This window comes from Stylophora pistillata, chromosome 3, assembly GCF_964205215.1.
Source record: "Stylophora pistillata chromosome 3, jaStyPist1.2, whole genome shotgun sequence".
NCBI lineage: Eukaryota > Metazoa > Cnidaria > Anthozoa > Scleractinia > Pocilloporidae > Stylophora > Stylophora pistillata.
Window position 1 is genome coordinate 13349691 of NC_142521.1, and position 27991 is coordinate 13377681.

General features: G+C 39.1%; 1 protein-coding gene across 1 annotated transcript; it reads right to left on the minus strand.

Annotated features, from left to right (window-relative positions):
* Positions 1-27991, minus strand: LOC111335864 (Golgi apparatus protein 1). The gene is made up of 30 exons (XM_088755489.1): positions 27787-27991; positions 27582-27659; positions 25092-25261; positions 23558-23587; positions 22967-23056; positions 21209-21418; positions 20730-20975; positions 19320-19370; positions 18606-18741; positions 18145-18374; positions 17578-17705; positions 16659-16760; positions 16300-16444; positions 15093-15230; positions 14532-14618; positions 14074-14136; positions 13806-13916; positions 13026-13114; positions 10882-10996; positions 7695-7787; positions 6639-6710; positions 5951-6016; positions 5405-5484; positions 4881-4924; positions 3742-3857; positions 3524-3625; positions 2907-2999; positions 2347-2467; positions 1714-1820; positions 1-1332 (listed from the first exon to the last, which is right to left on the minus strand). Exons 1-30 carry the CDS (start codon positions 27974-27976, stop codon positions 1165-1167), a joined length of 3471 nt encoding a protein of 1156 aa, XP_088611615.1. The 5' UTR covers positions 27977-27991; the 3' UTR covers positions 1-1164.

Genomic DNA, 27991 nt, shown 5'->3' on the forward strand with positions numbered 1-27991 from the left:
TCCAGCTAAAAAACAAATTCTTTATTAGTACTTGCAAGAACACGCTGACAACCTTCTTAGACCAAAGGCGTTAAGTGACTGTCGGGGACAATAGACTCTACGAGCTTAGGAAAGAACTTGCTGATCTGCCTCTTGATCTTGGGGGCAACTCGACTCCTCACTTAACGTAAACATAAATAGTAAGTATTTATGCATTTCGCCAAACACATCAATTTAAGACAGCGAAAAAATATTTTAATGGCACTACTGCTTAACTTCAAAACAAAGCTTAATACCTTACAGAATACCTTTGCTTGCTAAGTCTAATTCAATGATGAATTTATTCATATTTTTTTCTAACGTTCATCGTGTTTTAGGGATTACACTGAACACTGGGGCAGAAATGTAAGAAGAGAACAACAGTAAGAAAGTTGTGTAAGGTAGACTTGTACCAGCCCATCTACAGCAGGAAACTGTCCATATATCCAGCTATAAGATATCCGGCAAACCCTTCACTTTCAATACAGCAACATTACCTTCTTGCTTCTGAAGGTTCGCCTATAAACTCGGTACAGGACGAACATAGAGCCCCTCTGTACAAAGAGAAGAGTCCTTAACAACTGAAATGTAGTTCTGCATTAAACGTTACTCATTTTATTTTTCCCGATACAAACGAATCCTTGTAAACCAACAAAAAATTCCATTATTGATTCAGTATCTAAGCTTTCATTCTGCCTAAAGCTGGACTCCATGTCAACATCACCGCTTGGAATTGCACTTGGGTTAAACGACAAACACCTGTACTTCTTTCGTTTACTTTAAGTGAAAAATGAAAATTTAATTGCTGATATATAGAAGATACTGTACAAAATAAACCAAATGTATCAAATGAACACACTTTATCCTAAACAGTGTAAGGTGTGCAAACAAGGGCCCTTTCCCATATAAAATGGCCGCGGCGGTGAAAGGATTTTCGCGCGAAAAAATGTAAGGGATAAAATAGTTCAATTAATTATTTTGACCCAGGTTTGGTTTGTAGATTCCACCAATGACCTAACTACTTTAAGTGGATCGAACGCTATTTTGTACAGGAATCCAATGTCCAGAGAGTCCTTCGTCAGAAAATCAATTCTCTTGTTGGAGGGGCATGGTGTTTGTTAGTACTATGTTCATGTGGTCCCGCGTTCATCGGTCCTTAACCTCCCTTTTGATTCTCTTGGAAAGACGACCAAACACAAGTCCGCCAACAAAAATAAGAGCTAAGCATGTAGCGAAAATGACGAAGAAGTAGTTCTTGGAAGGCGAAGCGGAGATAGCAACAGCAAGATCACCGATGGTTTCAGGTGGGGCAACCTTCAAAACAAATAGTGTCCAAATCAATACTGGTAACAGCAACGATTAGAACGCAGTTCAGTCTGGGATCAGGAGTGATCGACAAATCAAAACCTCTGTAGCAGGACGATTGCAAGCACAAGGAAGTTCACTCGGTAAACAAGGGCAGGGATCTTTAGAATTTTTTTTTTTTTCAAAGCACACCTTCCAAACCTCTTTCCAACTGATTGGCCCTTTCAAAATGACTCAAAAAGAGAGAAAAGATAAGACATTACAAACATCGAAATTTTTGGAATTAGCAATAAAACTACAGAGTGAGTCGAGTTGACAGCGCAAAATCAGCGTCGTATTATTGTCCTCTTAGTTCGGGGAGGGCATATTCATAGGAAGTTTCATTCGTACCCTAGCAGCCACTTCCCACATCTTCATTCTGCTTGTCAAATATGTCAGGCATTCCTTGTCAAAACGTGCTCGGTTCGAGTCGTGAGCCTCCAAGAGACACTTCATTACTGTAAAAATGATGAGAAAAAAAGATCAGTTCTAAAGAGGGCGTTTTCACAGGGTTAGAAGCTGTCATGTTAATGCATCTGAGCAAAAGAAAGGAAGGAAAAAAGACAAGAAAAGCGAGTTCAGATCCCACCAGGTCGGTTCAGTACACCAACATAACCGCTGTAATTTAATATGAAAGTGCTCTTATTATAGTGTACAAAAAAGTTGAAAAGTGGCTAGATAGAAAATGTAGATACATATAAATGATATATCAGTGATATATTAAGCGCACTCTTACTGGTCAAATATAAATCTTTTATTGCACCAGTAAACCCACAGCTAGTTTCTAGTGAATGTTAACCACCTTTATTATCGCGCTTACGGAATAATAATTTACTTGAGAAGACGTTTCAAAACATCTCTCACATCTCGCGGGGAGCACTACTCCATTTAACCGACAGAAACAGCTGTGAACTTGAACTGACAAACGAATTTTATTGGTCAGAGCTAACCTTCCAGTGTGAGTTTCAAACAAATTACTGCTACCTTTTCCTCGTCCAAATGGTATGTGTGAACAGTGACGTTTGACATCCACTGCGCATGCCTTGTAAAGGACAGGGTCAGATTGTATATCTGTGCGGCCTTCTCTCATTTGCCGGACTATTTCCTGCAAAAGAAGCAACATGTGAAAAGGCAGTCACATCAGACTTACTTTGTTTTACAAAGCATCTAAGGGAACACTGCCAGGTGTATTTTTCCTTCAAAAAGGAGCCAGAGCTTTAAAGAGACACCACGTAATTTTTCATGTTTACTATTTCATGGCGGAAATTAAAAAAAAAAAAATAAAAAATACAAGGTTTCAACGCCCCCATCTTTAGGGAAAGAAGAGAAGATAAGAGGTTGAAGAGGCAGAGTCTGGAGAAACTCAATGATGCGTTTAAGCAAATGGCCGAGCGAGGAAGAAAAGAAACACATTAAACGTAGTCTAATGCAGAGATGGCCAAACAAACCAGAAAATAAAATATGAAAACAATCGAACCTTCAGCTGTGGCAAAGAGGAGTTCATACTCACATTAATTTCTAAAATAAAATAAACCACCACATACCACTCGACATTCCTTTTTTTCAACTGATCCTAAATGTTCTTTGAGGCAATTTTCCACGCTAGACGGTGGAATGCCACCGCAAAACTTCTTAATCTGATGAGAGACAAATAAGACACTTCCCTGGCTATTTTTCAAGACGGAACACTATAATCAGTCTAAATGCTCTACTGCGATAAAAAGAAATTAGAACTTCAACTTAACTGATGAACCACAGACTCCCAAAAACTATCAATCAGAGCGACAACCAGTCTTAACAAGAACAGTCCTGACAAGTTTTACCAGATCAAAGACCACACTTGGATTCTAACCAACAAACTGCTACACTTCCCAGTCAAGTTCTTCAATCACTCCCTGGCACTATTGAATAGGACTTAGCCGGGCCAACTGAATCAAAGGTTAGACATAAGTTCATCCTCAAAATCCCACATTCAAGATGCAGACTCTAACGTTTTTCTTCAGTATGATCTCCCCTCCCCCCCCCCCACCTCCTCAGCACTACCAACCTCTTCCTCCCCGACTGTCTAAACCCAAAAAGGTCCATACCCAACTAGCTCATCTGCCCCTCCCTCCCTGTTCATTACTCCAGCCCACCTAGACACAGACACACAGCAACTTACATCAACAGCGCACTCTTTGGAAAGCTTTGCATCCAATCTGAAGTCACGTGCCGCCTCACGCATCAGCCTGGTCATATACTCCATGCACTCGTCAGACAAAAGCTAGGAAATCAACCATGACACGTATTTGAACACATGAAATATTGGTCAGAAGAGCCAGACAGTAGGGTAGGGTTAAGGAGCGCAAGTCAGTCCAAGTTGACAATAAAGTAACTAACCTCATATTTTTTCTTCAGGCATTCCACAATTTTCCCTTCACCCCGGGGGATTTCCTTGCAAAATTTCCCGATGTCTAGCTTGCAAAATTTGCCAAGCTGTGGATCGAGCCTGACATCTGAAAAAATGGAGAGACAATGCTGATTCATTTTACTTCAAAGCTGTTTATCAATTGTACCAAGTTTTTTTGTTACTTCGTTTCTTGTTTTCCGCATGTTTGTTTATTTGTTCGTTTTTTTCCCTTTTATTTCATTCAATGTGCTGATGTATGACAATTACTGAAATGTGACCACAAACTCTGTGATTTCTTCTTGCTCACCATCCAAAGCGCGAGCGAAATCAAAGAGCCGCGGGGAGTTTTATCAACACGAACGTGTTTGTTACGCCCTTCCTCGCTTCACTAAATATCGAGCAATTTTGTATTGACTGTCGAAAGTTTTACTTTACTTCTTTAAGTGATTGTTCTGGGAAACTCGCGCCACAATGGCTAATCCCCCCACCCCCACCCCCCCCCCCGCATTTTAACCTTTTCACTCCCAAGATCTCATGAGTAATTCTCCACACTCTCTGCCATACAATTCTTATGATGTTAGTTTGGAGAATTTGCTATTAGATCAAGTAATCTAATTGATATTTTACTCTATTCTCATCAGTTGTCTGCTTAATATTGCATTGCCATTGTGAGGAGAGATTCTATCTTGGTCACTCATATGAGTTAAAGGAAGCTAAAGAGTAAACTTGTTCGCGAATTTTTCCCTTTGACTTCTTACTGACTGTTTGTGATATCTTCCTTTCATCTGGTGGGCAATTGTAATTTCTTTTGTTTTGAAGTGCTTTAAAAAACGGTTGTGGACTACTACGTTTGATCATGAACGTAAATGTAGAATAGTGAATTCTTTTCGTGTGCGCGTACACTTATATTACGTAGAATTCGCCAGCATCCACATCTAAAAGGGCACAATTTAAAAGTAACAACACAAAACGAAATTCAATTTAGTTGCCATCACACTCGAACAATTCTTCCTTCGAACGCATGACCAAAATCTCTGCAACACTAACAACGTTACAGAAAGAACACATTGCACCAGAAATAATGAATATTGCACTAGAAATAATGCATATTGCACTAGAAATAATGTACCTTTCGATTGCCTTATCTGTCTTTTGGTGATCACATCCTGACAGCTAAAACCAAATGAAAACCGTAAGAAAAACTTACGTTTAGTAAATAAATACACTTCGCATTTCAGTAAGACCAGTATTTGTTATTTTATGCTAAGCTTATTAGAGGGAGACAAAAAAAAAAAGGGGGCTGTCCGTCGTCACGAACTTTGCGGGCTCGCGAAGGAGTCAACGGCAGCCAAGTTTTCTGTTTTGGGTGAAACTCACGTAAGATTGTTAATACGTATCGTCCCGTAAAAATTGTACAAATTGTAAAAACTGACCGTATATTATCCACGTGTAATCAAAGGATTTCCAAAGCATTTTGGCATAACTATTAGACATAATATCTTGTGCTTCTTATTCAAAACTGGACCCAAAATCACCAATGCAAATTTCTTTTGAATTCTTCTTTCATGTTCACACTGTGATACATTTAAGAGCACACAAAGTGGCTGCCAGGGTGAACTACCTAATAAGTAAACAGCAAGGCGTTGCAAGTACCTGCGCTCCATTTCTGGATCACTTTTGTGCTTTTTGAGGCAAGAAAATACCTCGGATGGTTGAACGTCATCACAAAATACCTGAAATAAATCAACGCAAACACCGAGACGGCTGTAAAGCCACATACAGATTTCCTGAACCATCACGATATAAGGGATTGAAGCTCGACAAAACACCACGGCTCAGAGAACTCATTGTTTAAGTCCATGCTCATAAAGCTGAAGTAAAGAGTGTTGAAAGGGAACTCTGTTGTTGCTGTGGTGACCCTTTCGATACACAACTGAGCGTTTGTTAACATTAAACAAGGGTTGTGAAAATAAGGCATGGAAAACAAATCAGACCAAATGTTTTTCAAACTGAATTTTTTAGCTGCTGAAAATTGCGATGAATTCTTATCTTTCAAAATGTTTATTTCGCCAGAGTCCGAATTTGATAGTCGTATATTCCCTTAGCAACGAAAACACAGGACAGAGAATTTCCAAGTAGCTGACATATCTCCTTTAGTTTCTAACTTCGACTACACAAACATAACAAAGACATGCGTACTTTGATCATCTTTCGACACGTTTTTCTCAGTTTGTAGTCCAGATCGGGGTCTTCGAACTCTTCCTCCTAAATAGAAAAACAACAACAACAACAACAAAAACAACAACAGTGGCATTGGTTATACGTTTCAAACAGTCCAAGAGAGCTCACCAGTCGACTTTTGCAAAAACCAAACCAAGTTAATCACTAAGCAGGAGGGAGGGAGTGATTAGCTTCAGTCCAAGTCCGAATCCAAGTCAGTCCAACAACAACAACAAGAATGGCATCAGTTATAGGTTTCAAACAGTCCAAGAGCGCTCACCGGTCGAGGTTTGCAAAAACGAAACCAAATTAATCACAAAGCAGGAGGGAGGGAGTGATTAGTTTCAGTCCAAGTCCGAGTCCAAGTCAGTCCAAAAACAACAACAAGAATGGCATTGGTTATGGGTTTCAAACAGTCCAAGAACGCTCACCAGTCGAGTTTTGCAAAAACCAAACCAAATTCATCTCAAAGCAGGAGGGCGGGAGTGATTAGTTTCAGTTTTGCAATCTCTTGGTTGAGAGAGATTCCTCAAAATGCGAGCAAATGAGATAGCACTGGTAGCAACAAGAAAAACTAGGACACAGCCAGCATTAGCTAAGCCAATCAAATAGCTGGATCTAAATAAAACTTTCATTGTTTTTAACGATAAGAGCAACAACTTCTTGCCTCGCGCTGAAAGAGCGTCTCTTTACACTGGCCAGATAATTCTTCTCGGTGGTCTTTAAGGCACTCCAACACCTGTAGAGGAATGTTGATCAATTAATGACTCCTTTGCCCCTCTTTTCTTTGCACCTGTCAATCAACTAATAAACAAACCTATACGATGGTAACCTTATCCCTTGCTCATTCCCATACCCATGAAGCAGCAATTCACTCTCCACGTTCAGTGGACAACAAAGTGTTCTCAACATCAAGCTTAGCATAAAGGCAAAGGGTAAAATCCTCGTTGAATATACAGGACAGTGCGCCGCCGGAGATAAGAACAATTCGGTTCAATCATTTTGCATTTACTCTCCACTATAAAGCTGTTACTCCACCTCTGGATATATTGAACATTCTACAAAGCTGAATGAAAGCTTTTTCTCCTGGACTTTTGTCAACATACTCTTTACATTTTGTGTAACAAAACCCAAGTCTCCTAGTGTTTCAAAATTGCATCAACTCTGTATTTTCTTTTCTCCTCAACTCCACTCTTTTCATGTATATGTACAATAATTAGCATATAGTTAATAAATCATCTATGAGAAAAACCAAGAGAACACCTGGCAAAGGGCTTCCATCTGACCAGGATTAGATTGATCAGAAGCATGACCCACTCAGTTATCAATAATGTCCCAGAAAAAAAAATTTCTTTCGTTTTGATTCGTTTTTGGTTTTGTTGATGAATGAATGAAGAAAGGATTTTATAAAATATTTTTAACACCTTTTCGCTGTTCCCAACGGAGGGGGGAGGGGAGGGGAGGGGGTTCAGCCTCCTTCGAAACCATCATTTGAGCTTGTAGTGCTACATGCTCCCTCGCTCACTAGATGGAGTAGGGTGCGTGACAATGCCAAGTGATGCTTCCCTAGTTGCGAAAGGGGTTTTGGCAAAACCAGACATCACTGTATTTGTTGTAGTTCTTTGTTTCAAACTCATTATCATACATTAACATGACCGAGAACAAAGGAAAATAAAATTTGAACCAATTAAAAAATTGAACTACAACATATTTCTACGCTTACCTTTGCTTGACCAAATGTAATTTTGTTACATAACTTTGCAATATCTGCCATGCATTTCACCATCATCACAGGATCAAACTGGACATTTTCAGACTGAAAAGCAAGAATTTCAATTGGCTTAAAAATCTTTGCTAGTCAGGGAGGACAACCCGCTAAAAACCCTCCATTTAAACAGATGTGCTCTTACGAGAGACTTCGCCGAAAAAGTGGGAATGCTCGTAGTTTAAGAGCAGGCTCCTCAAGGTGAGAATCAAAAAGAGAGACTGTACTGTTCTAAGTACACAACACAAGATAACGGGTTGTGGTTTAAAGCCCTCACTGTATGCAGTAGTCGCTAATTTCACCCTTATTTCTTAGCTCACAATCGAGATCAATTTTACGATTCGAATGTATGAGCCTTGGAATCCGCAACAACGCTAACTGAAAACTTCAACAACCAACATGTCCGACTCACAAAAACAAAACGTTCTACGTGTTTTCTCCTCGCTCGCTATGCCTTATGGGAGGCACAGGCCTCCCAACACTAAAAAACAAGAAATTCCCCTTTTTTTTGTAAATGTTCAACAAAAAGGTAACAACATATGCCTACACATCTTCCAATGAAATAAGCACCCCAAGTTATTTTTCGGGCATATCAATGCTTGAAAATGATAGTTACCGGGCCGTGAAATTGTCAAGGCCTCACTTGAACTTGAAAAGTTCGGTGCATCTTATAACCGAGTATTTTCCCAAAACTTTCTAGTTGGGAACTTGATATTGTCAATTTCACAAGTTGGAGGTGCGTCTTATCACCAAGTGCGTCATATCGTCATCTGTACGATAACAAGTGAGGGCAAAAATACCCTTTGGTAATGTAAGACGGGGGGGGGGGTGGTGGTGGAGGAGAGGTAAAGCTTCCCTCAGGCCACTGTCATACGCATCTCAACTGCTAACCAGACAAACAAATACCCTTTGGTAATGTAAGACGGGGGGGGTGGGGGGGGTGGTGGAGGAGAGGTATAGCTTCCCTCAGGCCACTGTCATACGCATCTCAACTGCTAACCAGACAAACAAATACCCTTTGGTAATGTAAGACGGGGGGGGGGGGTGGTGGAGGAGAGGTATAGCTTCCCTCAGGCCACTGTCATACGCATCTCAACTGCTTAACAGACAAACAAATACCCTTTGGTAATGTAAGACGGGGGGGGGTGGAGGAGAGGTATAGCTTCCCTCAGGCCACTGTCATACGCATCTCAACTGCTAAACAGACAAACAAATACCCTTTGGTAATGTAAGACGGGGGTGGGGGGGGTGGTGGAGGAGAGGTATAGCTTCCCTCAGGCCACTGTCATACGCATCTCAACTGCTAAACAGACAAACAAATACCCTTTGGTAATGTAAGACGGGGGTGCGGGGGGGTGGTGGAGGAGAGGTATAGCTTCACTCAGGCCACTGTCATACCCATCTCAACTGCTAAACAGACAAACAAATACAAATACCCTTTGGTAATGTAAGACGGGGGGGGTGGTGGAGGAGAGGTATAACTTCCCTCAGGCCACTGTCATACGCATCTCAACTGCTAAACAGACAAACAAATACCCTTTGGTAATGTAAGACGGGGGGGGGTGGTGGAGGAGAGGTATAGCTTCCCTCAGGCCACTGTCATACGCATCTCAACTGCTAAACAGACAAACAAATACCCTTTGGTAATGTAAGACGGGGGGGGTGGTGGAGGAGAGGTATAGCTTCCCTCAGGCCACTGTCATACGCATCTCAACTGCTAAACAGACAAACAAATACCCTTTGGTAATGTAAGACGGGGGGGGTGGTGGAGGAGAGGTATAGCTTCCCTCAGGCCACTGTCATACGCATCTCAACTGCTAAACAGACAAACAAATACCCTTTGGTAATGTAAGACGGGGGGGGTGGTGGAGGAGAGGTATAGCTTCCCTCAGGCCACTGTCATACGCATCTCAACTGCTAAACAGACAAACAAATACCCTTTGGTAATGTAAGACGGGGGTGGGGGGGGTGGTGGAGGAGAGGTATAGCTTCCCTCAGGCCACTGTCATACCCATCTCAACTGCTAAACAGACAAACAAATACCCTTTGGTAATGTAAGACGGGGGTGGGGGGGGTGGTGGAGGAGAGGTATAGCTTCCCTCAGGCCACTGTCATACCCATCTCAACTGCTAAACAGACAAACAAATACCCTTTGGTAATGTAAGACGGGGGGGGGGGTGGTGGAGGAGAGGTATAGCTTCCCTCAGGCCACTGTCATACGCATCTCAACTGCTAAACAGACAAACAAATACCCTTTGGTAATGTAAGACGGGGGTGGGGGGGTGGTGGAGGAGAGGTATAGCTTCCCTCAGGCCACTGTCATACGCATCTCAACTGCTAAACAGACAAACAAATACCCTTTGGTAATGTAAGACGGGGGGGGTGGTGGAAGAGAGGTATAGCTTCCCTCAGGCCACTGTCATACGCATCTCAACTGCTAAACAGACAAACAAATACCCTTTGGTAATGTAAGACGGGGGGGGTGGAGGAGAGGTATAGCTTCCCTCAGGCCACTGTCATACGCATCTCAACTGCTAAACAGACAAACAAATACCCTTTGGTAATGTAAGACGGGGGGGGTGGTGGAGGAGAGGTATAGCTTCCCTCAGGCCACTGTCATACGCATCTCAACTGCTAAACAGACAAACAAATACCCTTTGGTAATGTAAGACGGGGGGGGTGGAGGAGAGGTATAGCTTCCCTCAGGCCACTGTCATACGCATCTCAACTGCTAAACAGACAAACAAATACCCTTTGGTAATGTAAGACGGGGGGGGTGGAGGAGAGGTATAGCTTCCCTCAGGCCACTGTCATACGCATCTCAACTGCTAAACAGACAAACAAATACCCTTTGGTAATGTAAGACGGGGGGGGTGGAGGAGAGGTATAGCTTCCCTCAGGCCACTGTCATACGCATCTCAACTGCTAAACAGACAAACAAATACCCTTTGGTAATGTAAGACGGGGGGGGTGGAGGAGAGGTATAGCTTCCCTCAGGCCACTGTCATACGCATCTCAACTGCTAAACAGACAAACAAATACCCTTTGGTAATGTAAGACGGGGGGGGTGGAGGAGAGGTATAGCTTCCCTCAGGCCACTGTCATACGCATCTCAACTGCTAAACAGACAAACAAATGAACTTACCTCAGTCTCCTTCTCTATCCTCAAGTGTTGACGACATGTATCAGAAATAACATGTTCTTCTTCATTGACAACAGCATCTCGGATCTTTTTACTCAAACAAACAACAAGGTCATGCCTGGAAAGAAAACATGGTTACCGTAGTTATTCGCCTATAAGCCGATCTCGGCTATAAGCCGAGACCCTAAACTTCTTCATGTCAGCAGCTGTTGCATTGAAATACAAAATAGACACAAAACATTCGGCTATAAGCCGAGACCTAATAATTGCAAACTACTCCACGCGTGTCGTTAACTGAGATGAATTAACATAACCCGAAAACAAAAGGAGCTTCCCTCTCGGGAAACATGTAACCAAAAAGTAGGTTATTTACTCAGTTGTTATTGGTCGTTTAATTGAAAGTAACAACAAATCACAGATAAGTTGAATTTAATGTGTAAATAAATAGAACCATGCGTGACATAACAAAACATTCTCCTGAGTTCAGAATCCTGTTTCAAACAATCGCTCTCTTTCAAAGTTATCGTAATCGATCATCATGCCGAAAGTTCGTCGTTCTTCATACAACTTAGCGTTCAAACTAAAAGTCGTTGCTGAAGCAGAGGCCGTCGAGAACAACTCCGACATCGGTAGAGATTACGGAATCAGTGAATCGATGGTGCGTCGCTGGCGAAAAGATCAAGCGAACCTGTTTTATGGTGAGCTTAAAATGTCAGCAAAGCGAAAGACGATGGGCTGCTTTTCGCCAAAGTATCCTGAATTGGATCAAACACTACTGGACTGGTTTTCAGAGCAGGGGAGTCAAGGTAAGTCTTTCGCTTCTTTAAAACAATGAAAAGCTTCGATCAACTGATATCTGTCAGATCGTGTTGCAATGTTTACACAAACCGTGGGAATGACCGCTTCTGATTGGCCAGTTTTTCATGTCGTCAAAACAAGTCAAACAATTGATCTCTGTTATCTTTTACAGGAATTGCTGTACGCGGATTAATTCTACGGCTAAAAGCGAAGGAGTTGAGCAGTGATCCAGACTTCAGAGCCTCACTGGGTTGCTACCAGAGATGGAAAAAGCGCCATTCCATCAGCCTTCGCACTAGGACAACCCTGGCCCAGCGACTCCCACAAGATCTGGAGGAAAAGATCATCCAGTTCCATCGGTTCGTGATCGCACTTCGGCAGCGGTATGGCCATTCGCTCTCCAGGGTGTTCAAATATATGGATGAAACTCCTATGCGATTCGAGCTTCCGTCGAGCAGAACCAACAATGATTTACATGTACCTACCTTTCGTGATCTCGGAAATTTGTGTTTGTTGATAATCGCGCGGCTTACAGTCGAATAAACATTGAATTTCGAATCTTGTTAAGCACCCGTAAATATTTTTTGGCGAAAATACTCGGCTATAAGCCGAACCCCCTTCCTTGGCGAGAATTTACCTGTTCTCAGTTTAATTTGTTGGAAAAATCGCTCGGCTTATAGGCGAATAAATACGGTATTATCAAAATTGCTTGTGTATATCAAATGGATCCTGGGACGAAGGGGCTTTGTTTGAGTGCAGTATCTCGATAACCAGAAAAAGAAGAAATCATCCAGTCAGGGTTAACCAATCCACAAGCCACTGAGACACTGCATCTCCCAAATTTCCACCTTTTTCTCAAACTCCGCCCCCCGCCCCCCTCTCCCCTCTCCCCTCAGATACATGGACATGAAATCATGGCTTAACTTTGAGGAAAGAACAAACCTACTAGGGAAGGCAGGGGATAACGCACTTTATCCACGTTTAATGCATAAATTGTCTAATAGATCAGAACGGAGCGAGTGAGTGAACTTTAGGTCCGTACCTAAATACAACAACATATCCAGAAGTGAAATAGATAAATGAAAAGACTTTGAATCCCGCAAAATGCCACCAATTCATTAAACACACAATGCAGCTTTATGTTCCAATCCAACTTCCCCCTAGTCTGGTCTTTACACCTTTGTAACTGTGCGCGACCAGTTATTTACCACACAACAAACAGTCACCAGCTAAAGAAGCTCTTGATTGTTAATCGAATTCTCCTTGTCAGCCTATAGGAAATGTATAGAGAACTGTATGGAGAATATGCCTACTGATGTTAGGGTGGAAAGGGATAAATATCTGCTCACTTGCTCTTTGAATCTTTGCAGTGCTCCTTTGCATCATCTTTGCAAGCTTTTTTAAATTCATGAGAAAAATGAAAATCTTTCATTTCAACCTGAAAGAACAATAAAATAAATATTAATAAAACAATAACATTAACTTCACTAAACTGGAATAAAAAAATGGCCACAATTAAAAAAAAAAAAAAAAAAATCAATCTTAAGAAGATTTCATGCAAGTAATTATTTTACTGACAGCATGTTTATATAGTTTGTCTACCATGGGTCTCAGAATTAACCATGGAGAAAAAATGTCTGATAAATATGTTTCCAAGGTTTGCAAATTTTATTGACGAGTGGAGTGTGGGTTCTGGTTCACACATTTTGGAGTCATTTTTTGAATACCTGGAGTCATTTTTTGAATATCTGGAGTCATTTTTTGAATATCTGGAGTCATTTTTTGAATATCTGGAGTCATTTTTTGAATATCTGGAGTCATTTTTTGAATATCTGGAGTCATTTTTTGAATATCTGGAGTCAAGTATCACAACCAAAAGGCAAGTTTATTTAATACTCCTAAACAAGTTTCTCACACTATTACACAATTATAGTGTCTAATGGCTTGGTGCATTATATATTAAGTTAATAATATAACAAACAACAACATGTGAAAATGCTGAGGATGCCATCAGACTTTCCAGCATATGGTCTTGGCATGTATACACTATTGTGACAGTTTGTGAAAAGGGAGAAGTAGATGGAGCGTCAAAAATCCATAAAATCTCCACTTCAATCACTTTTACTCACCAACTGCCAGTGGCTGATGGCTGTATGACATTTCTCATCCATTCCTTGATCATTTTTGTGTTCAACTAAACACGGTAGGACCCCTTCTGTATTTCCCTGAGTGACAATATCCTATTTATACAAGACACAAAAATGATGTTTCAAGACACAATCTTGATTTAAATAAAATTATTTAATTTTTGACCTACAAATGAAAAATTCAAGCTTCAACGGGATTCAAACTTATGCCTGTTAAGACAACCGTGGTGACAAAAGAAATATCACCAACCTCGCAAAACTTTGTCACCATTCCAGAGCAAGCACGCACAAGTACCCTGTCCAGCTTGTAGTCCTGAATAAAAATACCAAATACAAAAAGTGTTTTTCATAATCATAATCAGCCAAAGGGGGGTAATTATCTCATACTGCTTACTATCATGACCTTTACTTCAGTGGAAGGATCACTAATTTGTAGACTGTTCTGAAAGTCACTTCAGATAGGGCTACTTCTGTAAATGGTTCAGGAAAGCCTTGTTCTAAATCCTCTCCAATTTCGCCAGATGTCTTTTCTAAACACTGACTGTTGTAAAAAAAATGTCACAATGGTATGCTGAAGACTACACTAGAAAGTCTTTTGCATTTATTTCAAAATCCCCTTACTAAGACTGACTGAGGTCCATTTCAGGTCTAAAACAACAGCCTGGGATAAAGATGAAAGAACAACAGCAACAACACAAACAAACAGACCTCTCCTTCCTCCTCTGTAAACTGACTGATGGCTTCCTTACAGGTAGTGGTGAGGTTGTCAAATCTCTCCTGCAAACATTGTATCTCCTGTAAAAGACAGCAACACATTAAATTCACTCAGAAGAATGAGCAGGATTAGCTTAAGTGGGTGGGGAGAGAGTATATAAATTATAATTATGTAATGGAGTGATGAGGAATAATTCCAACAAGCTAAAACAAGTTGTGCAAATTTACAAATACTTGAGGACTGCAAAATGGTATTTTGAATAGTGGTAAACTATTTAAAACAGTACAATAGCCTTGCCTGGACCTACCATGGGTGCAGAAAGAAACGCATCACAAAAGAAACAAGGCCTAAGAAGGTGAAGACAAAGAGGAACTGAACCCAAATATGGGGTAACATGGAAGAGGAATGTAGTCATGACAACTGCAACCAGTGATGATCTCTGGCAGAGGGCCTCTCACTCACATAGGATGAGGACTCAGTTGGTAAGAAAGTGGAGAAGGAATAAAGACTAACTGACATAGTTTTCATTAAAAAAGGGAAATAGTAACCTTTACCTCTCCTTTTTCAACTTGATCACTGCAATATTTTCCAAGATCCACTACACATTTAGTTTGTATTTCAGGCATCAAATTTACATCCACAGCTCTTTGGTGCATGGCTCGTTCTACATGTGCAGCACATTTGGGAGAGACCTGAGTTACAAAGAAAAGTAATTCCAGATATTTGAAAAGAAAGTAGGCAAATGGGAGAAGCCTCAGCCCACTTTTCAGCATGCTGAAGACTAGATCCAAATTTTTTCTTCAGTGCATCCTTGCACCTCCAACTCTATGCAACATCTGCTGGCATTATATGGACCAATAACTCAGACAACTGTTGTGCACATTTGAATGAACATCTATGTTGTGAAAACTGGCTACACCAAGATCAAAAGGTTGCCAAAAAGTGCAAAACAATCTGATATCACCATGCATTCCAATGGTATCAACCAATCATGGTGTACATTAAAAAGCTCACAGCTGTGTTAAAAATAACAATTACATGTGCCAGAAATATTATTGTGTGTTGCCATTCTTGGTATGTGAGTAGGGTTCTCAACAGCCCATTTGTGAATTACCCTTGGCCTCATTTTCAAAATGAGTCCTCGTACTAATCCTTTCATATGATAATAAGTTTCCATTCACATGCAAATCAAACTCATTTTCACAAGAATGGTTGAGCATGAGGACTCATTTTGAAAATGAGGCCAAGGGTAATTCGCAAATAGGCTATTGAACCCATACCCTGTAAAACCTGTCATGGGTGTCACTGGCAAGTGTTACAGCTGTCAAAGCCATTCGACTAATAGATCAATTCGTCTACTAAATGCATATAAAAGAACAACTTTTTAAGAAGGTAACTGAGTTTAGTAGTGACTGTTAGTCGGTTTTGGTTTTCCGAAACAGCCTGTCTGCAGACCACAGAATGACTGAACAATGGCTATATTTCTCAATCTCATCTCAATGTTGAAATACGGCCGCCATCTTGAATTTGTAAACTTTTGCCCAAGCCTCCCGAAGATATCATCTTCCAACATGCTAAAACATGGTTATTGCAAAGCAAATGGCAGAAGGTCTCCTAATAGCTTGGTCCCTATCGGCCCAATTTACATGGCCTTTGGCCATGTATTTTTTGTGTTATGTGTAAAAGTAGCACAGCAACAGCTGTACATAATTCTATTGAGAGCCTTACTAGGTTAAAAAAAAAAAAAAATCAAGGTCATACCTTCGAGTCTGTATCCAGCACAATATGTCGATAAAGACATGATAAAATCAGGCTGACTGGATGTGAGTCTTGGTCCTCCAGGGATTCAGCAGCACAAATTTTCTGGGCATCCTCCTGACAAGCTTTCTGCATCACAGGATCAAGCCTGAAACAATCAGAAACCAAAACTTGCTAACAAAATGCACAAAAAACAAATTAAAACAAATCAATTTTGATGAGCAAGGGGTCAAAAACAACAACTGCCTTTTCACAAGTCTAAAAAATCTGAATCCTGGCATCTGTTACAACACACAAAGAGAAAGGATTCTGGTGCCCATGTCATGTTAAAAATTACACACTGTTACAAAGTTTGCCCTTACTTAAAGTCTCTTGCAATGAAAAATTCCAGGTGAAGCAGCTGTTCCTCACATTCTGGTATCATGTTGTCTGTGTGTAGATTTTCCATCAGACAGGACAAAACCCTACAGATGGGAAAGCAAGTCACAGATTACTAATAAAGAAAAGTAGTCACATGTGGGATAGTCTTGCAAACAAGGAAGACTCAATGGCAGGGTTCAACATCTCCGCTAGCCAGAGGCTAGTAAAAATTTGGTCAGGCTGGTAAAAAAAACATGTTTAATAGCCCACTGGCTATTAGAAAAATTAAAAGAAATTATATATAATTAGTTTACTTGAAGCTCACAGCTAATTAAAAAAAACGAAGTTTAAATTGTAATGATAATAGCAATAAAAAAAGCATAAACCTTTCATATTCTGATGTCTTTTTTTGTCTTGCATGTTGATCGTAAACATCGCAAGATCCCAGACTCTCCTCTTAATGGTCAATGTCTTCCCCAGTCTTCTCCCTAACAATGTTGCACTGCCTTCCACATCGCCTCGCATGATCGCCTCGCATTTGAAAATTTACTTAGCTTTTTTCTTAAATAGCACATTATGTTATCACAATGAAAGAAAAACACCATTCCGACTTTATCATTTTCAAAGACCTTGCCAATAAGTTTAGAGGAAGGTTTGCGTGTTGTTTGGGGTTGAAGTAGACCTGAAGGGAAATTGACCCGGGCTACCAAGTTGTGTTTCGGGCTGGTAAATTTTAGAAATCACTAGCCCGGTGGTTAGTAATGCAGGTAGCCAGGAGTCAAACACTGAATGGCCTTAAAAAACCCAACAGTGTTTTCCTTCAAAGCCCATAATACCTCTTGTTACTGCCTACAATCTCTTGGAATTCAAATTGGTAATTTAAAGATTACTCTGCTGGTTTGAATACTCCTCGATACTCACATTACATCACCCTCCTTTTTGCCTTTATCTTTACACACAGTCTGCACAACAGGCTCACATGCTTGGTACAAGGTATGATCAATACGGTAATCACTTCCTGCACCAGTTTCTTCTAAAAGTTCCTCAACCTGTCAAGCAACACAGCTGATTGATGATTCTTCCTTAATTGATAATTAACAAAAGCTGCATGCACTATGAGTGTACTGTTGATACACTGCTTTTTTTTAATTGTGTACAACACTCTCCAAAGAAAATTAAGTAACAAATGAAAAAAAATTCAGCTTTGGTTAAGAGAAAAAAGAGTTTTGTGAAAACATTAGTCTAGTGACTGGGTGCAAATATATGGAAAAACGATGAAAAATTCCACCGGTTGTGATTTTTAATCCTAGTCTTGTTCACAGTTGCATCATATAGGACTATTAATTCTTTGAACATGTGAGTTAGCTGCCACATTTGAGAGCTAAGTGGGTAAACTGTCAGGCTTGATTTTATTTATATCCCTGGACCACAGGCTGGATTTCAACAGACAAAGCCCTTGTTCCAATTCATATACAGTTCAATACTTACTGCTGCAAAGCACTGTGTTCTGATTTTACTTTCATCTCCCTCGTGCTCCTCTGCTAAGGCCATTAAGCAATCAATTGTCTTCCCTTCCTTCACTGTTGCTTCTTTTTGACAATGGTCTCTGATTTCCAGGTCACACTTGGCAACAATCTCAGGACTGAGAGAGTAATCTGTCATCAACTGCTGCCGCAGATCAAACAATTCTGCCTGGCATTTACCACCCACTTTTTCATCTGCAACGTACCATAATTCCAAAGTTAAATCACAAAAATAGGCAATAATTATTATAATAATTGAGGATGGGTGTAAGCCTGAAACCTTTTGACAGAGGGTAACAATCCCCTTGGCAATAACAATATCAACACAATACTGCCATATTTTTGGACCTGTCTTATTTTCTTTCAGTAAAGTCACGGATATCTAAAGAAATCAACAATTTAAATAATCTGTGTGTGAATCATTACCATTTTGTATAGCTTTCTCCAAACATATCAGAATGTTTGCCATGGCTCCATGTTTTGTGTTTCCTCTTTCGCATTCATATTTTTCCTTAAATTCTTTATAATACTTCATGCAATTCTTCATCAAAGGATAGTTGGCCTTCAAAGAAGAAACAAATACCTCTCACAAGTAAAAATACTGCAATTGATAGTAAAATAGGTATCAGATGATACCTACATCTTACAAACCCAGTTTGAGGTCCACATTGCAGGTTACAGACTAAGTTTTTTCAGCTCAGATTTATGGCCCAAGCATGAAATCTAGAGGTCTATGATTGCAATCTTTAACATTGTCACTCAACTGGATTTCTTCTCTGTTCTTCCGAGTATCACCCCTCTTCTTTGCTTTTGACAATGCCCACCTCACTTTTAATACACAATTGTGATTTCATGTGAATTACCATCCATTTACCCTTCTTGCCTGCACACAGCATGATCTGATTTCTTAATCTCTCCTTTTCTCAAAACTCCCAGTAATTTTAACCAAAACAGACTTCCCTTCTCATAAATGTTTTGAATCTCCCAATAGTTTTGCACAATTTCCTTTCCCCCTTGAGATCAGAAAAATGGAGTTTTCACCGAATCACCATTGTACCCAGTAAACACAGAAGGGCTGAATAAATTAGATTTGGAAAAGCACTTCCCAATCTTGAAAATTTCTGGTATGGATTGTCTCACCTTGGGATCCTTAGCTTCCAATTTTTGTCTCTCTGTCAACTTGTCTTTACACTATAAGATATGAAACAAAAACAAATTAATCTTAGACTAGACATTACTTCAATTGGGTCGTACTCATGAAAAGAATTGGTTCATGCTTAATATGCATAGATTAAGTTATGAATGCAATTGGGAGATTCAAAGAGCACTCACAAAGCCCCAATCAACTGTTATTCTTGGGTTCAACCCATTTCCTGCAACATCTATATATATTTGCAGAAGTTGTATGTCCACAAATGTTCCTTATCAGTGCATGCATTGTTTATCCATGTGCTTACACTGTGTTCAACGCACTGTAGAGTGTTCTTGTTGTTGTTGAAGATAGCAGTTCTCAGCATTCCTTCTCTCTCCTCCCAATTACAGGGTTTCTTATCAAGGGAGTTTATATCTACTAATTTTTTTTTTCTAATAATCCCCCTCTGTTGTCCTTGTAGTTTCGCTCACCAAATTAAGATTAAGCTTTTCCAAACTCTCAGCCTTCATTTCCAAGTATTCCACTGCCCTAAAATATCACAGAAGGTTTGGAGTGTCCTAGGGCAGGGAATCAACATAAGCCGCATTTGGTTTCGCAAGTGTTCCATAGTAAGAAAAACATTCGTTGCTAGATTCTTGCTGGCTTTAAGAGGAGGACTGTTGTCTGACTTGAATCTCACTCGTGCCTGGCCATAAATTTTTGAACGGGAGGGCTTGAATATGGCCCGATCAGACGCACTCGGCGGCACACATGTCATGCTCTGTTCTTGCTCAATTCTTGTTTGTTTGTCTTGCTCATGTCAGCCGAATCATCGCCATGACTTGTCATGTTTGATTCTCGCTGATTAGCATATTTTTTATGGCTGGTGTCTCACCGAGAATTTTCGTACAGGGTGCACCATCGATTGCAAACTAAGCATGTCATTGATTGCACACTAAGCGTGCTATCGATCGCAAAGTAAAGCGTGCTATCGATCGCACACTAAGCGTGCTATCGTTCACACAACTATATAAGCATGCTACCAATCACACACTTAGAGAAACAAAAGATTTAGCGTGTTAAGTCTTGTAAAACAAAACAAGTGTCCTCTTCTTTTTTAAATCTATGCATAATCCATGCTGTAGGACACACTAAGCGTGTTGTGTCAGCGTGTTGTGAGCGTGCTATCACCTTTAGCTTTAAAGTCCTATGGAGGCTCACATTTGTGACTGGGGTGTTAACCAATGGCAGCAATGTGCCTGTTCCTGGCCATGGCCAAAAATGTACCAACTACCACCACAATGTGCATTGATAATATCACTTTGCCAAGTTTAAATGTACTTCAGAGACAATAATTGACATACACAACAGCTAGTAACTAGTTGAACTGATTATTCAAAGTACCTTCCTCCACCTACCTCATCACTCATTTGTTCTTCCAACTTGTGTTTCTTCAAGCATTTGTACACTTTCCCCTCCCCTGATGGGATCTCAGCACAGAACCTCTCCCTGTCATCTTTACAGGCATAATACAAGGGACGATCAAGATGGTAGTCATCTGAAGACAATTCAGCAAGGCGATATATCTGCTTCTGACATGCTTGTGATAAGTCATCTTGGTGTTCTTCGAGACATTCTAACACATCATTTTGAGAGTGGATATCCTGAAACAAATATCAAAAAGTTTCTCTGGAGTATTATCATTGTTATTATTATTTTCCAATCTTCCTTTTTCTCCGAAAATATTTCCATGAAAAAAATCATGACTAAGGCCTTCTAGTAACTGATGGGCCATTGAGAAAACAACTTTCTGTGCCGTCACTATGTTGTATTCTTCAGAAAGAATTCTGCTTTCAGCCCATTCCCTTGTCAAATGATTAATTGATTAATAACATACATCATCCTCCTGCTCTGATGGAATCCTGCCACATTTGTATTTGTTCACGTCTGGGGAACAATCCGCCAAAAAGTTTGAAATCAAACGGAAATCGCTAAAGAAAATGGCCTGCATTTTAGTCATCATATGTTTACATGTTTGAACTGTGAGATTCTGCCTGTTTTCCATCAAACATGCAACAATTGCTCCTGGTTTCTGACAGTCTGGGAACTGGAACATTGAATACAAACAAATTAGAGCTGTGGCACATGAAGTAATATAATGTACAAGCATCAGTCAAATGACTCCTGGAAAGGGTAAAAGCTCACTTAAAGTCTGTCCACAGGTCAAGTAGCACATCAGATCACTGTTTATCAGGTTTGGTTGGCTTGATATGACTTTGTGCTGATGAGAATTTCAAGCTGAAAAGAGATTTTGCTTACTGGTTTTCAGTTCATTTTGAAAACTATCAGAAAACTTTCAGAAACCTTTGGAAAACCTTTCTTATATCGTCTTCTTTCCAATCTTCTTTTACATTATTTTCTTTTGTTACTTTTTTTTTCTCCCATAATGATGACACAACCAAAGTGATGAACTTGTGCTCGGAAAACGGATGTTTAAGAAAAATATCACCATCTTCGGAACACTATTGCAAATGAACATAAACTTAGCATCTTTCATAGGGTTGTTTATCTACCACACAGATTCCATGTTGCTCTGCATCTGCTGCAGTAACAGATCACAAATGATGACAATATATGGTAATAACAAAAATAAAGTGGTACACAAGGAGCGGCTAAGTGTATCACTGATCATCTTACTACATTTTGACAAGTGATCTGTGATGTGTTCCTGTACAGATCAGTGGAATCACGTATACTTGTGTGAACAATTTATCTTATTAATATCAATTTAAATGCAGAAGTTCTGGACATATTCTGTAATCAAACACCATAACATAACCAAAGTAAAGCACATGCTCTGATTGGCCAATTCAGCATCCACCATTTGCCTATGGGCATATGCTGCTGACACGAGCAAATGCAAGGACTATTTTTCCATATGCACTTGTTTCTTCTGGTTACGTAAGAATTTTTTGAAGAAAAGAAAACTCTTTCGCTAGAATGTATCAATCTTATGTTATAAAACAAATGGTAAATGCTACAGTACACACTTGAATAAAGGCTGACAGTTTCGAAAGAAACTGTTTGGGGCTGTGTCGGTGGGAGTAACGAAATAATTTGGATATATCTATTCGCTCCGACAAAGGGCTAATGCTCAAAACGTCAGCTTTTGTAATCGTTACAGTGGCCAATTTACCACTTCAACTTTGTTGATATATCCAAATTATACAGTATACACTGTTGAGTTATGGATGCACTTGGAAGGTTTGCTGAGCATTCAAGTAGCTTAAGTCGCTCTTGGCTATCACCTCGCGTGACTCTTACGCTTCTTTCATGCTTAGCAACCTCCTGCATGCATTCATAACTCAATAGTGTACACTGTGGCATTTACCATTTGTTAAATGCTGACAAAAGCATCCAATCCAGTTATTATATGTCCACAATAATCTCCCTTGACCCTCTCCCTCAACTATTAACTGCCACACATGATTGATGGAGAATGAACTTCAGTTCAGAGGGAAAATTTTAAAAATAAAGACTCCATTTACCTTTGTTTGTCAACTAATTTAACAACCGTGTAAAGAAACACGATACTAGTGCTTTTAAAGGGCATCCACATACAAACTGTTGGAAAATGGTAACACTCTGAATCTACCTTTTTCAAGTCCTCTGCACAAAATCTAGTTTTCACTGTCTCTTCAAACTTTTCATCCGTAGAGAATTTTCTTTTAAAATCCCACAGCAACTTCAAATATAAAACAAAAAACATTTAAAGAGCCGATTAATTTAGAACTAAACTCAAGACTACACTGCAAACATTGCTCCTCACAAAAAAAAAAAACAAACAAACAAAATAAAAAATAAAAAACAAGGAAGAACTGTTTTGCAAAAAGTTCTGTAAACATCTTATTTCAATCTCTCCATGAGAACAATAACATCCACTATCTCAATGTGCCAGTGTATATCTCCTTTTTAAACATGATTCAAATAATGTGAAAGACATTTTGTTGCAGCCAAGTCTGATAGATTTATCTCAAACCTGCTCATGACCAGCTAAAATAATTGAGACATGTCAAGAACTTGCATTAACCAAGGTTTACAGGCAGAGACAAACCAGAATTCCAAAAACAATTGGTATTCAAGAGGGCAAAAATTTACTGTGTATCATCAGGAAGACATAATAATTGGTATTCAAGAGGGCAGAAATTTACATTGTATCATCAGGAAGACATAATAATCAACTTACATGATGACAATCTGAGGATAAGTCATCTTCCTGCAATGAACCAAAGATGTCTGTCATGCACCAACATCTAATATTACTAAAAAAGTATGATTGTATAGATTTTCCTTAGTCACATTCCTGATTGTACTTCTTACTTTGTTCCAAGTATGGAATTTAAAGACATTCATCACAAAAGTCACATTGATTTTTAAAAAGTTTCATAAAAACAGAAAATAAAAAAATCAGTGAATAATTTTGGTTTTTGATGGCATTTACTCTGGTGAAAGGCTAATGTTCAAAAAATTAGCTTTAGGAACTAGTTATGGAGGCCAATCTATATTGTCAACTCATTTCATAGAACCTATCATCTTGTAACGGGGCTCGACACTAACTTTTCAACTTACTAGCCAAGTGGCTAGTGGTAACATAGATCAATTTCAGTTTGTTTACTACCCATACTGGCTGGTGGAAATTGAAAACCACTAACCACAACTGAATTTCTACAAATCTGTGGCTATTGGGCTACCATTAAAGTGCACCTAAACCCCAAATTTTTTTTTCGCTTAACGAAATAAGCGTATTTTTTGGAGTATTTCTGTGCAAAAATATTTTTATTTGTTCAAATCTTCAATTTTCCGTGCCTAGTCAAAACATGGAAAATCGGCCACCATCTTGGCTCATGAAACTGTTGATACAGTCTGGTCTTGTAAACTGCTGATGCAGTCTGGCCAAAGTCCCCTGAAAAGTATTGCAATGCGGATTCAATCATATCCACATGTTAATTTGCGCAAAATAAATATTAAATTATTATTATTATTAAATTATTATTATTATTATTATTATTATTATTATGACCAAGTTTAAAGAGGAATGGTTCTAGTGGGTAATGTGACATCAAATCAAGATCACAAAAGTCTACATTTCTCACATTTTCACTTGTTTGGGAAGGTTGTCGTCAATATTGTCCGAAATATGCTGACTAAGTGTGTTTAGAAGGATGTAGCAACGTGTCAAATTTGCAAGAGAGTATCACGTTTCATACATTCCTCATACAACACACCTATTCAACAATATCAACGCCAACCTTCCCAAACAAGTGAAAATGTATGAAATGCAGACTTTCGTGTTCTCAATTTGATGTCACATTACCCGCTAGAACCACTCCTCTTTAAACTCCGTCGTGAGCCAAGATGGTGGCCAATTTTCTGTATTTTGACTGGGCACAGAAAATTGAAGATTTGAGCAAATTTTTGCACAGAAATACTCCAAAAAATATGCTTATTTCATTAAGCGATAAAAAATTTTTTGGGTTTAGGTGCACTTTAATGTCAAGCCCTGTAGTAATAACCCCCTCTGATGTAGCAACACAGTTTCTGTAGAAATTTACCACTTTTATTCATAAAAATTTAGCTCAATCAATAACACTCCTGTTGCTCACTCAACAGGTCTAAGTTTTTCTTTCATTCTGCTCACAAACCTCTCTCACTCACTCCTCCCTGACCCACCCCCCTATTACAGCCTAATGCCTGTTAAAAAAAAAAAAAAAAAACCCTACCATTGCTTTCTCCTGCAGACAGACCAAAAGACCAAAGTTGTTTCCTTTAGGAACTTCTGGACAAAGTCGGCTGATATCATCATGGCATGGTGACTCATTACCACCAATCTTTTGATTTCCTCCTGCAAATCTTATTTTTCCATCTCGTCTTTTCTGTTCTGTTGGTGCATCTAAAACAAAGATTTACATGTAATGGTAGGGCATTTTTATTTATTACTTTGGATTTTCACAACAGTTTGCCGCATTAGATGAGTAATTAACTGAGATACACTTTAATAGGACATACCGGTAACCTAAAATTGCAAACTGACAACTCTGCTTACTTTTAATTCTAGCATCCTTACATATATATTTTTTCTTTCTGGAATTCAGTTTTTTTTGGAATTCAATTTTTTTGGCTGAATAGTTCAATGTCATCTCAAATGTTTGAACAAATGTTAAAACAAGTTTTCATTGTAGAAAGCTGGAACTCACAGGATGCTTAAAATGTTTACAAGCTTGAGAATTTTTGACACATATAGGACAATAAGCAGGCATTGTCAGTATTGTTTTAGAAACAAAGATAAGCTCTTTTGTTATTAGAATTCTGTGCACTCTTAGGCTGCATTGCAACATTTTTGGTTGTCACTATTGCTGCTTTTTCCCATTAACAAAGTTGTAGGTAAAAGAACTGAAGAGTGCTAGTAATCTGCATCAGCCACAAAGAGAAATCTAATACAAAAAAGTGCCTCATGAGAAATTCAATAATCAGAAATGCTAGCAACTGTTTTTAGTTTTTTTTTTACAATTTGGTTTCTGCATTTTGTCAGAAGGGGTTACATGTCAATCACTTTGAACAGTTCCTTATTTAGGTTATTGTGTAACTGAATTCAATTAGGTATTTGCAAATGAATAAAGCTTGAAAAATGTCTTCAGAAATCAAGAAGCATCTTTGAATATGAATGGGTACTCCATGCAAAGTCAGAATAAAAATCTCAAACCTTTCATTAGCCAGCCAATAAACTTTTGGGGTATATGAAACTGTTATTATTTCATTTTTATAATGTATGTTTGGAAAAAATGAAGGTATCATTAGAATGGAAAAATAACGTAATAAGTAGAAATGTAGTTAGAATTTGTAGTGAGGTTTTCACTCGCAGCCAAATTGGCAGTGATTGGCAATATTTTTAATATTCTTGAAAGTGTATCAAACCTGCCACTGATAATTTTTTGCAGATCTTGCAGAACTGATATGCATTGTTTGGAAGGTTCAAGAGTTCAATGTTATACATTGTGATTGGTTTCTGCTCTTAGCTGACCATCAAGTAATGATTGACTCCAGGTAGAGAGTAGTAGGGAAGGGTATGGGACTGAACCTCTAAGTTTGTTTGATCTGTTGTTGTTGCTGTTGTTGTTTTTCAAACATTAATTACCTGTAACATTTGGAGTGGGTATATTAAAAAATTCCTAATATCATGATTTAAAAACGAACAGTTCCAAACCTATCAAAACCTTGCTAGTCCTCAGTTGTCATGATATTAATTCTTTCAATAAGCAATTTGACCAACATTTAAAACGCCTTACTTCTCTCTCTCAAAAACAAAAGATTGAAAACTGCTCTTTCTATCAAAAAAATACAAGTATCATTAGCTGATTGTTAAGTCAAAAACTAATAACAAAGGATAGAGAAAACAATATTTGAACATCAGTCATTTTGAAGATTAATCAGCCGTTTCATCGTAAACGAACAGCAAGCCCCTCATCAATTTAAAAAGCGCCCTGACCAGAATTTGCAGGATTAAAAGTGAAATTAAAATGAAGCGAAAGTACTACCAAACTTGTACACGTGTTAACTATTCATAGGATCTCTACAGTCTACAACCGCAGAACAAATTGAACGATTAGAAAAATATTATATGCCTACGTTGACTAAAGGCTTTAATGATACGAAAGGACAGAAAAATAAAACTTTCCGTGAAACAAGGAAACCCTTTGTCGTATAAAATCTTAAAATATAAGTACAACTTAAAACGGAAAAAGAAATGCTAGGACAAGAAACAGCTGTTCGATACTCATTCAGGCTTGTTGAGTTTAGAAATAATTGAAAAGAAGAATGTTATTATGTACATAGATAAAGGCGGGCTAAAATTGTGTTATAGCGAGAAAAAAAAAAACAGCCCTTAAACATGGACATAACAGACTGAGAAAGTAATGCTAGAGGAACAAATTCATGTTAATTGCTAGGCAGACTTCGAACCACGAACGCAGTAAACTCGAACAGTAAATATTACCTGAGATCACGCATGCTTTTCTCCCTATAATCCAATGCTACAGAAACAAAGAAACCTATACCTCCATTGACAATAAAGGAAAATACTTCCAAGCTTTTGCACAGGCAGGTAAAAGTAGGTAGCATGAGTTCATTTTTCGCCGTAAGCGGTCGCGTTTAACACTGTTCAACAACTCCGCAACAATTTCAGACGAACCTCCCGGGCGGAAGATTTTACTTACCTCTTTGGCCTTCTTCATCGTCAGAATTAGCGACGGTTGGCTGGATATGCCTCTCAGTGGCTTTGGGCACTTGATTACCTGATGTTCAAATGAAAAATGTAACTTTTCAAAATGATAAAACTCCGCATAAACAACAACAATACAAACTCAAACCGTAATGTATGACCTCAGCCGGTAGAACGCCTGTTGAATCAGCTCAACTTACTTTGTTCAACCACTCGATTGCCATCCTCTTCCTTCCTTTCAATCTGTTTATTTGAATCAACCCTGTTATCAGTTTGTCTGTCTGTTTCTGAGTCGTTATCAGGTAGAGAAAACGCCAAATGACAACCTAATAAAAGAATTATTCCCAAAGACACGGTTATATGTGAGGGCGCCATGATTGATTTCGGCATGGGCCGTGCTGAGTT

Excerpts from the sequence above, each read along its gene's own strand:
- LOC111335864 (XM_088755489.1), bottom strand. The coding sequence starts at position 27,976 with ATGCCGAAATCAATCATGGCGCCCTCACATATAACCGTGTCTTTGGGA. Across the intron at positions 23,588-25,091 it reads GTCTGCAGGAGAAAGCAATG|GAAGATGACTTATCCTCAGA; the intron begins GTAGGGTTTTTT and ends GGTTCATTGCAG. Across the intron at positions 1,821-2,346 it reads ACCATTTGGACGAGGAAAAG|TAATGAAGTGTCTCTTGGAG; the intron begins GTAGCAGTAATT and ends TCATTTTTACAG.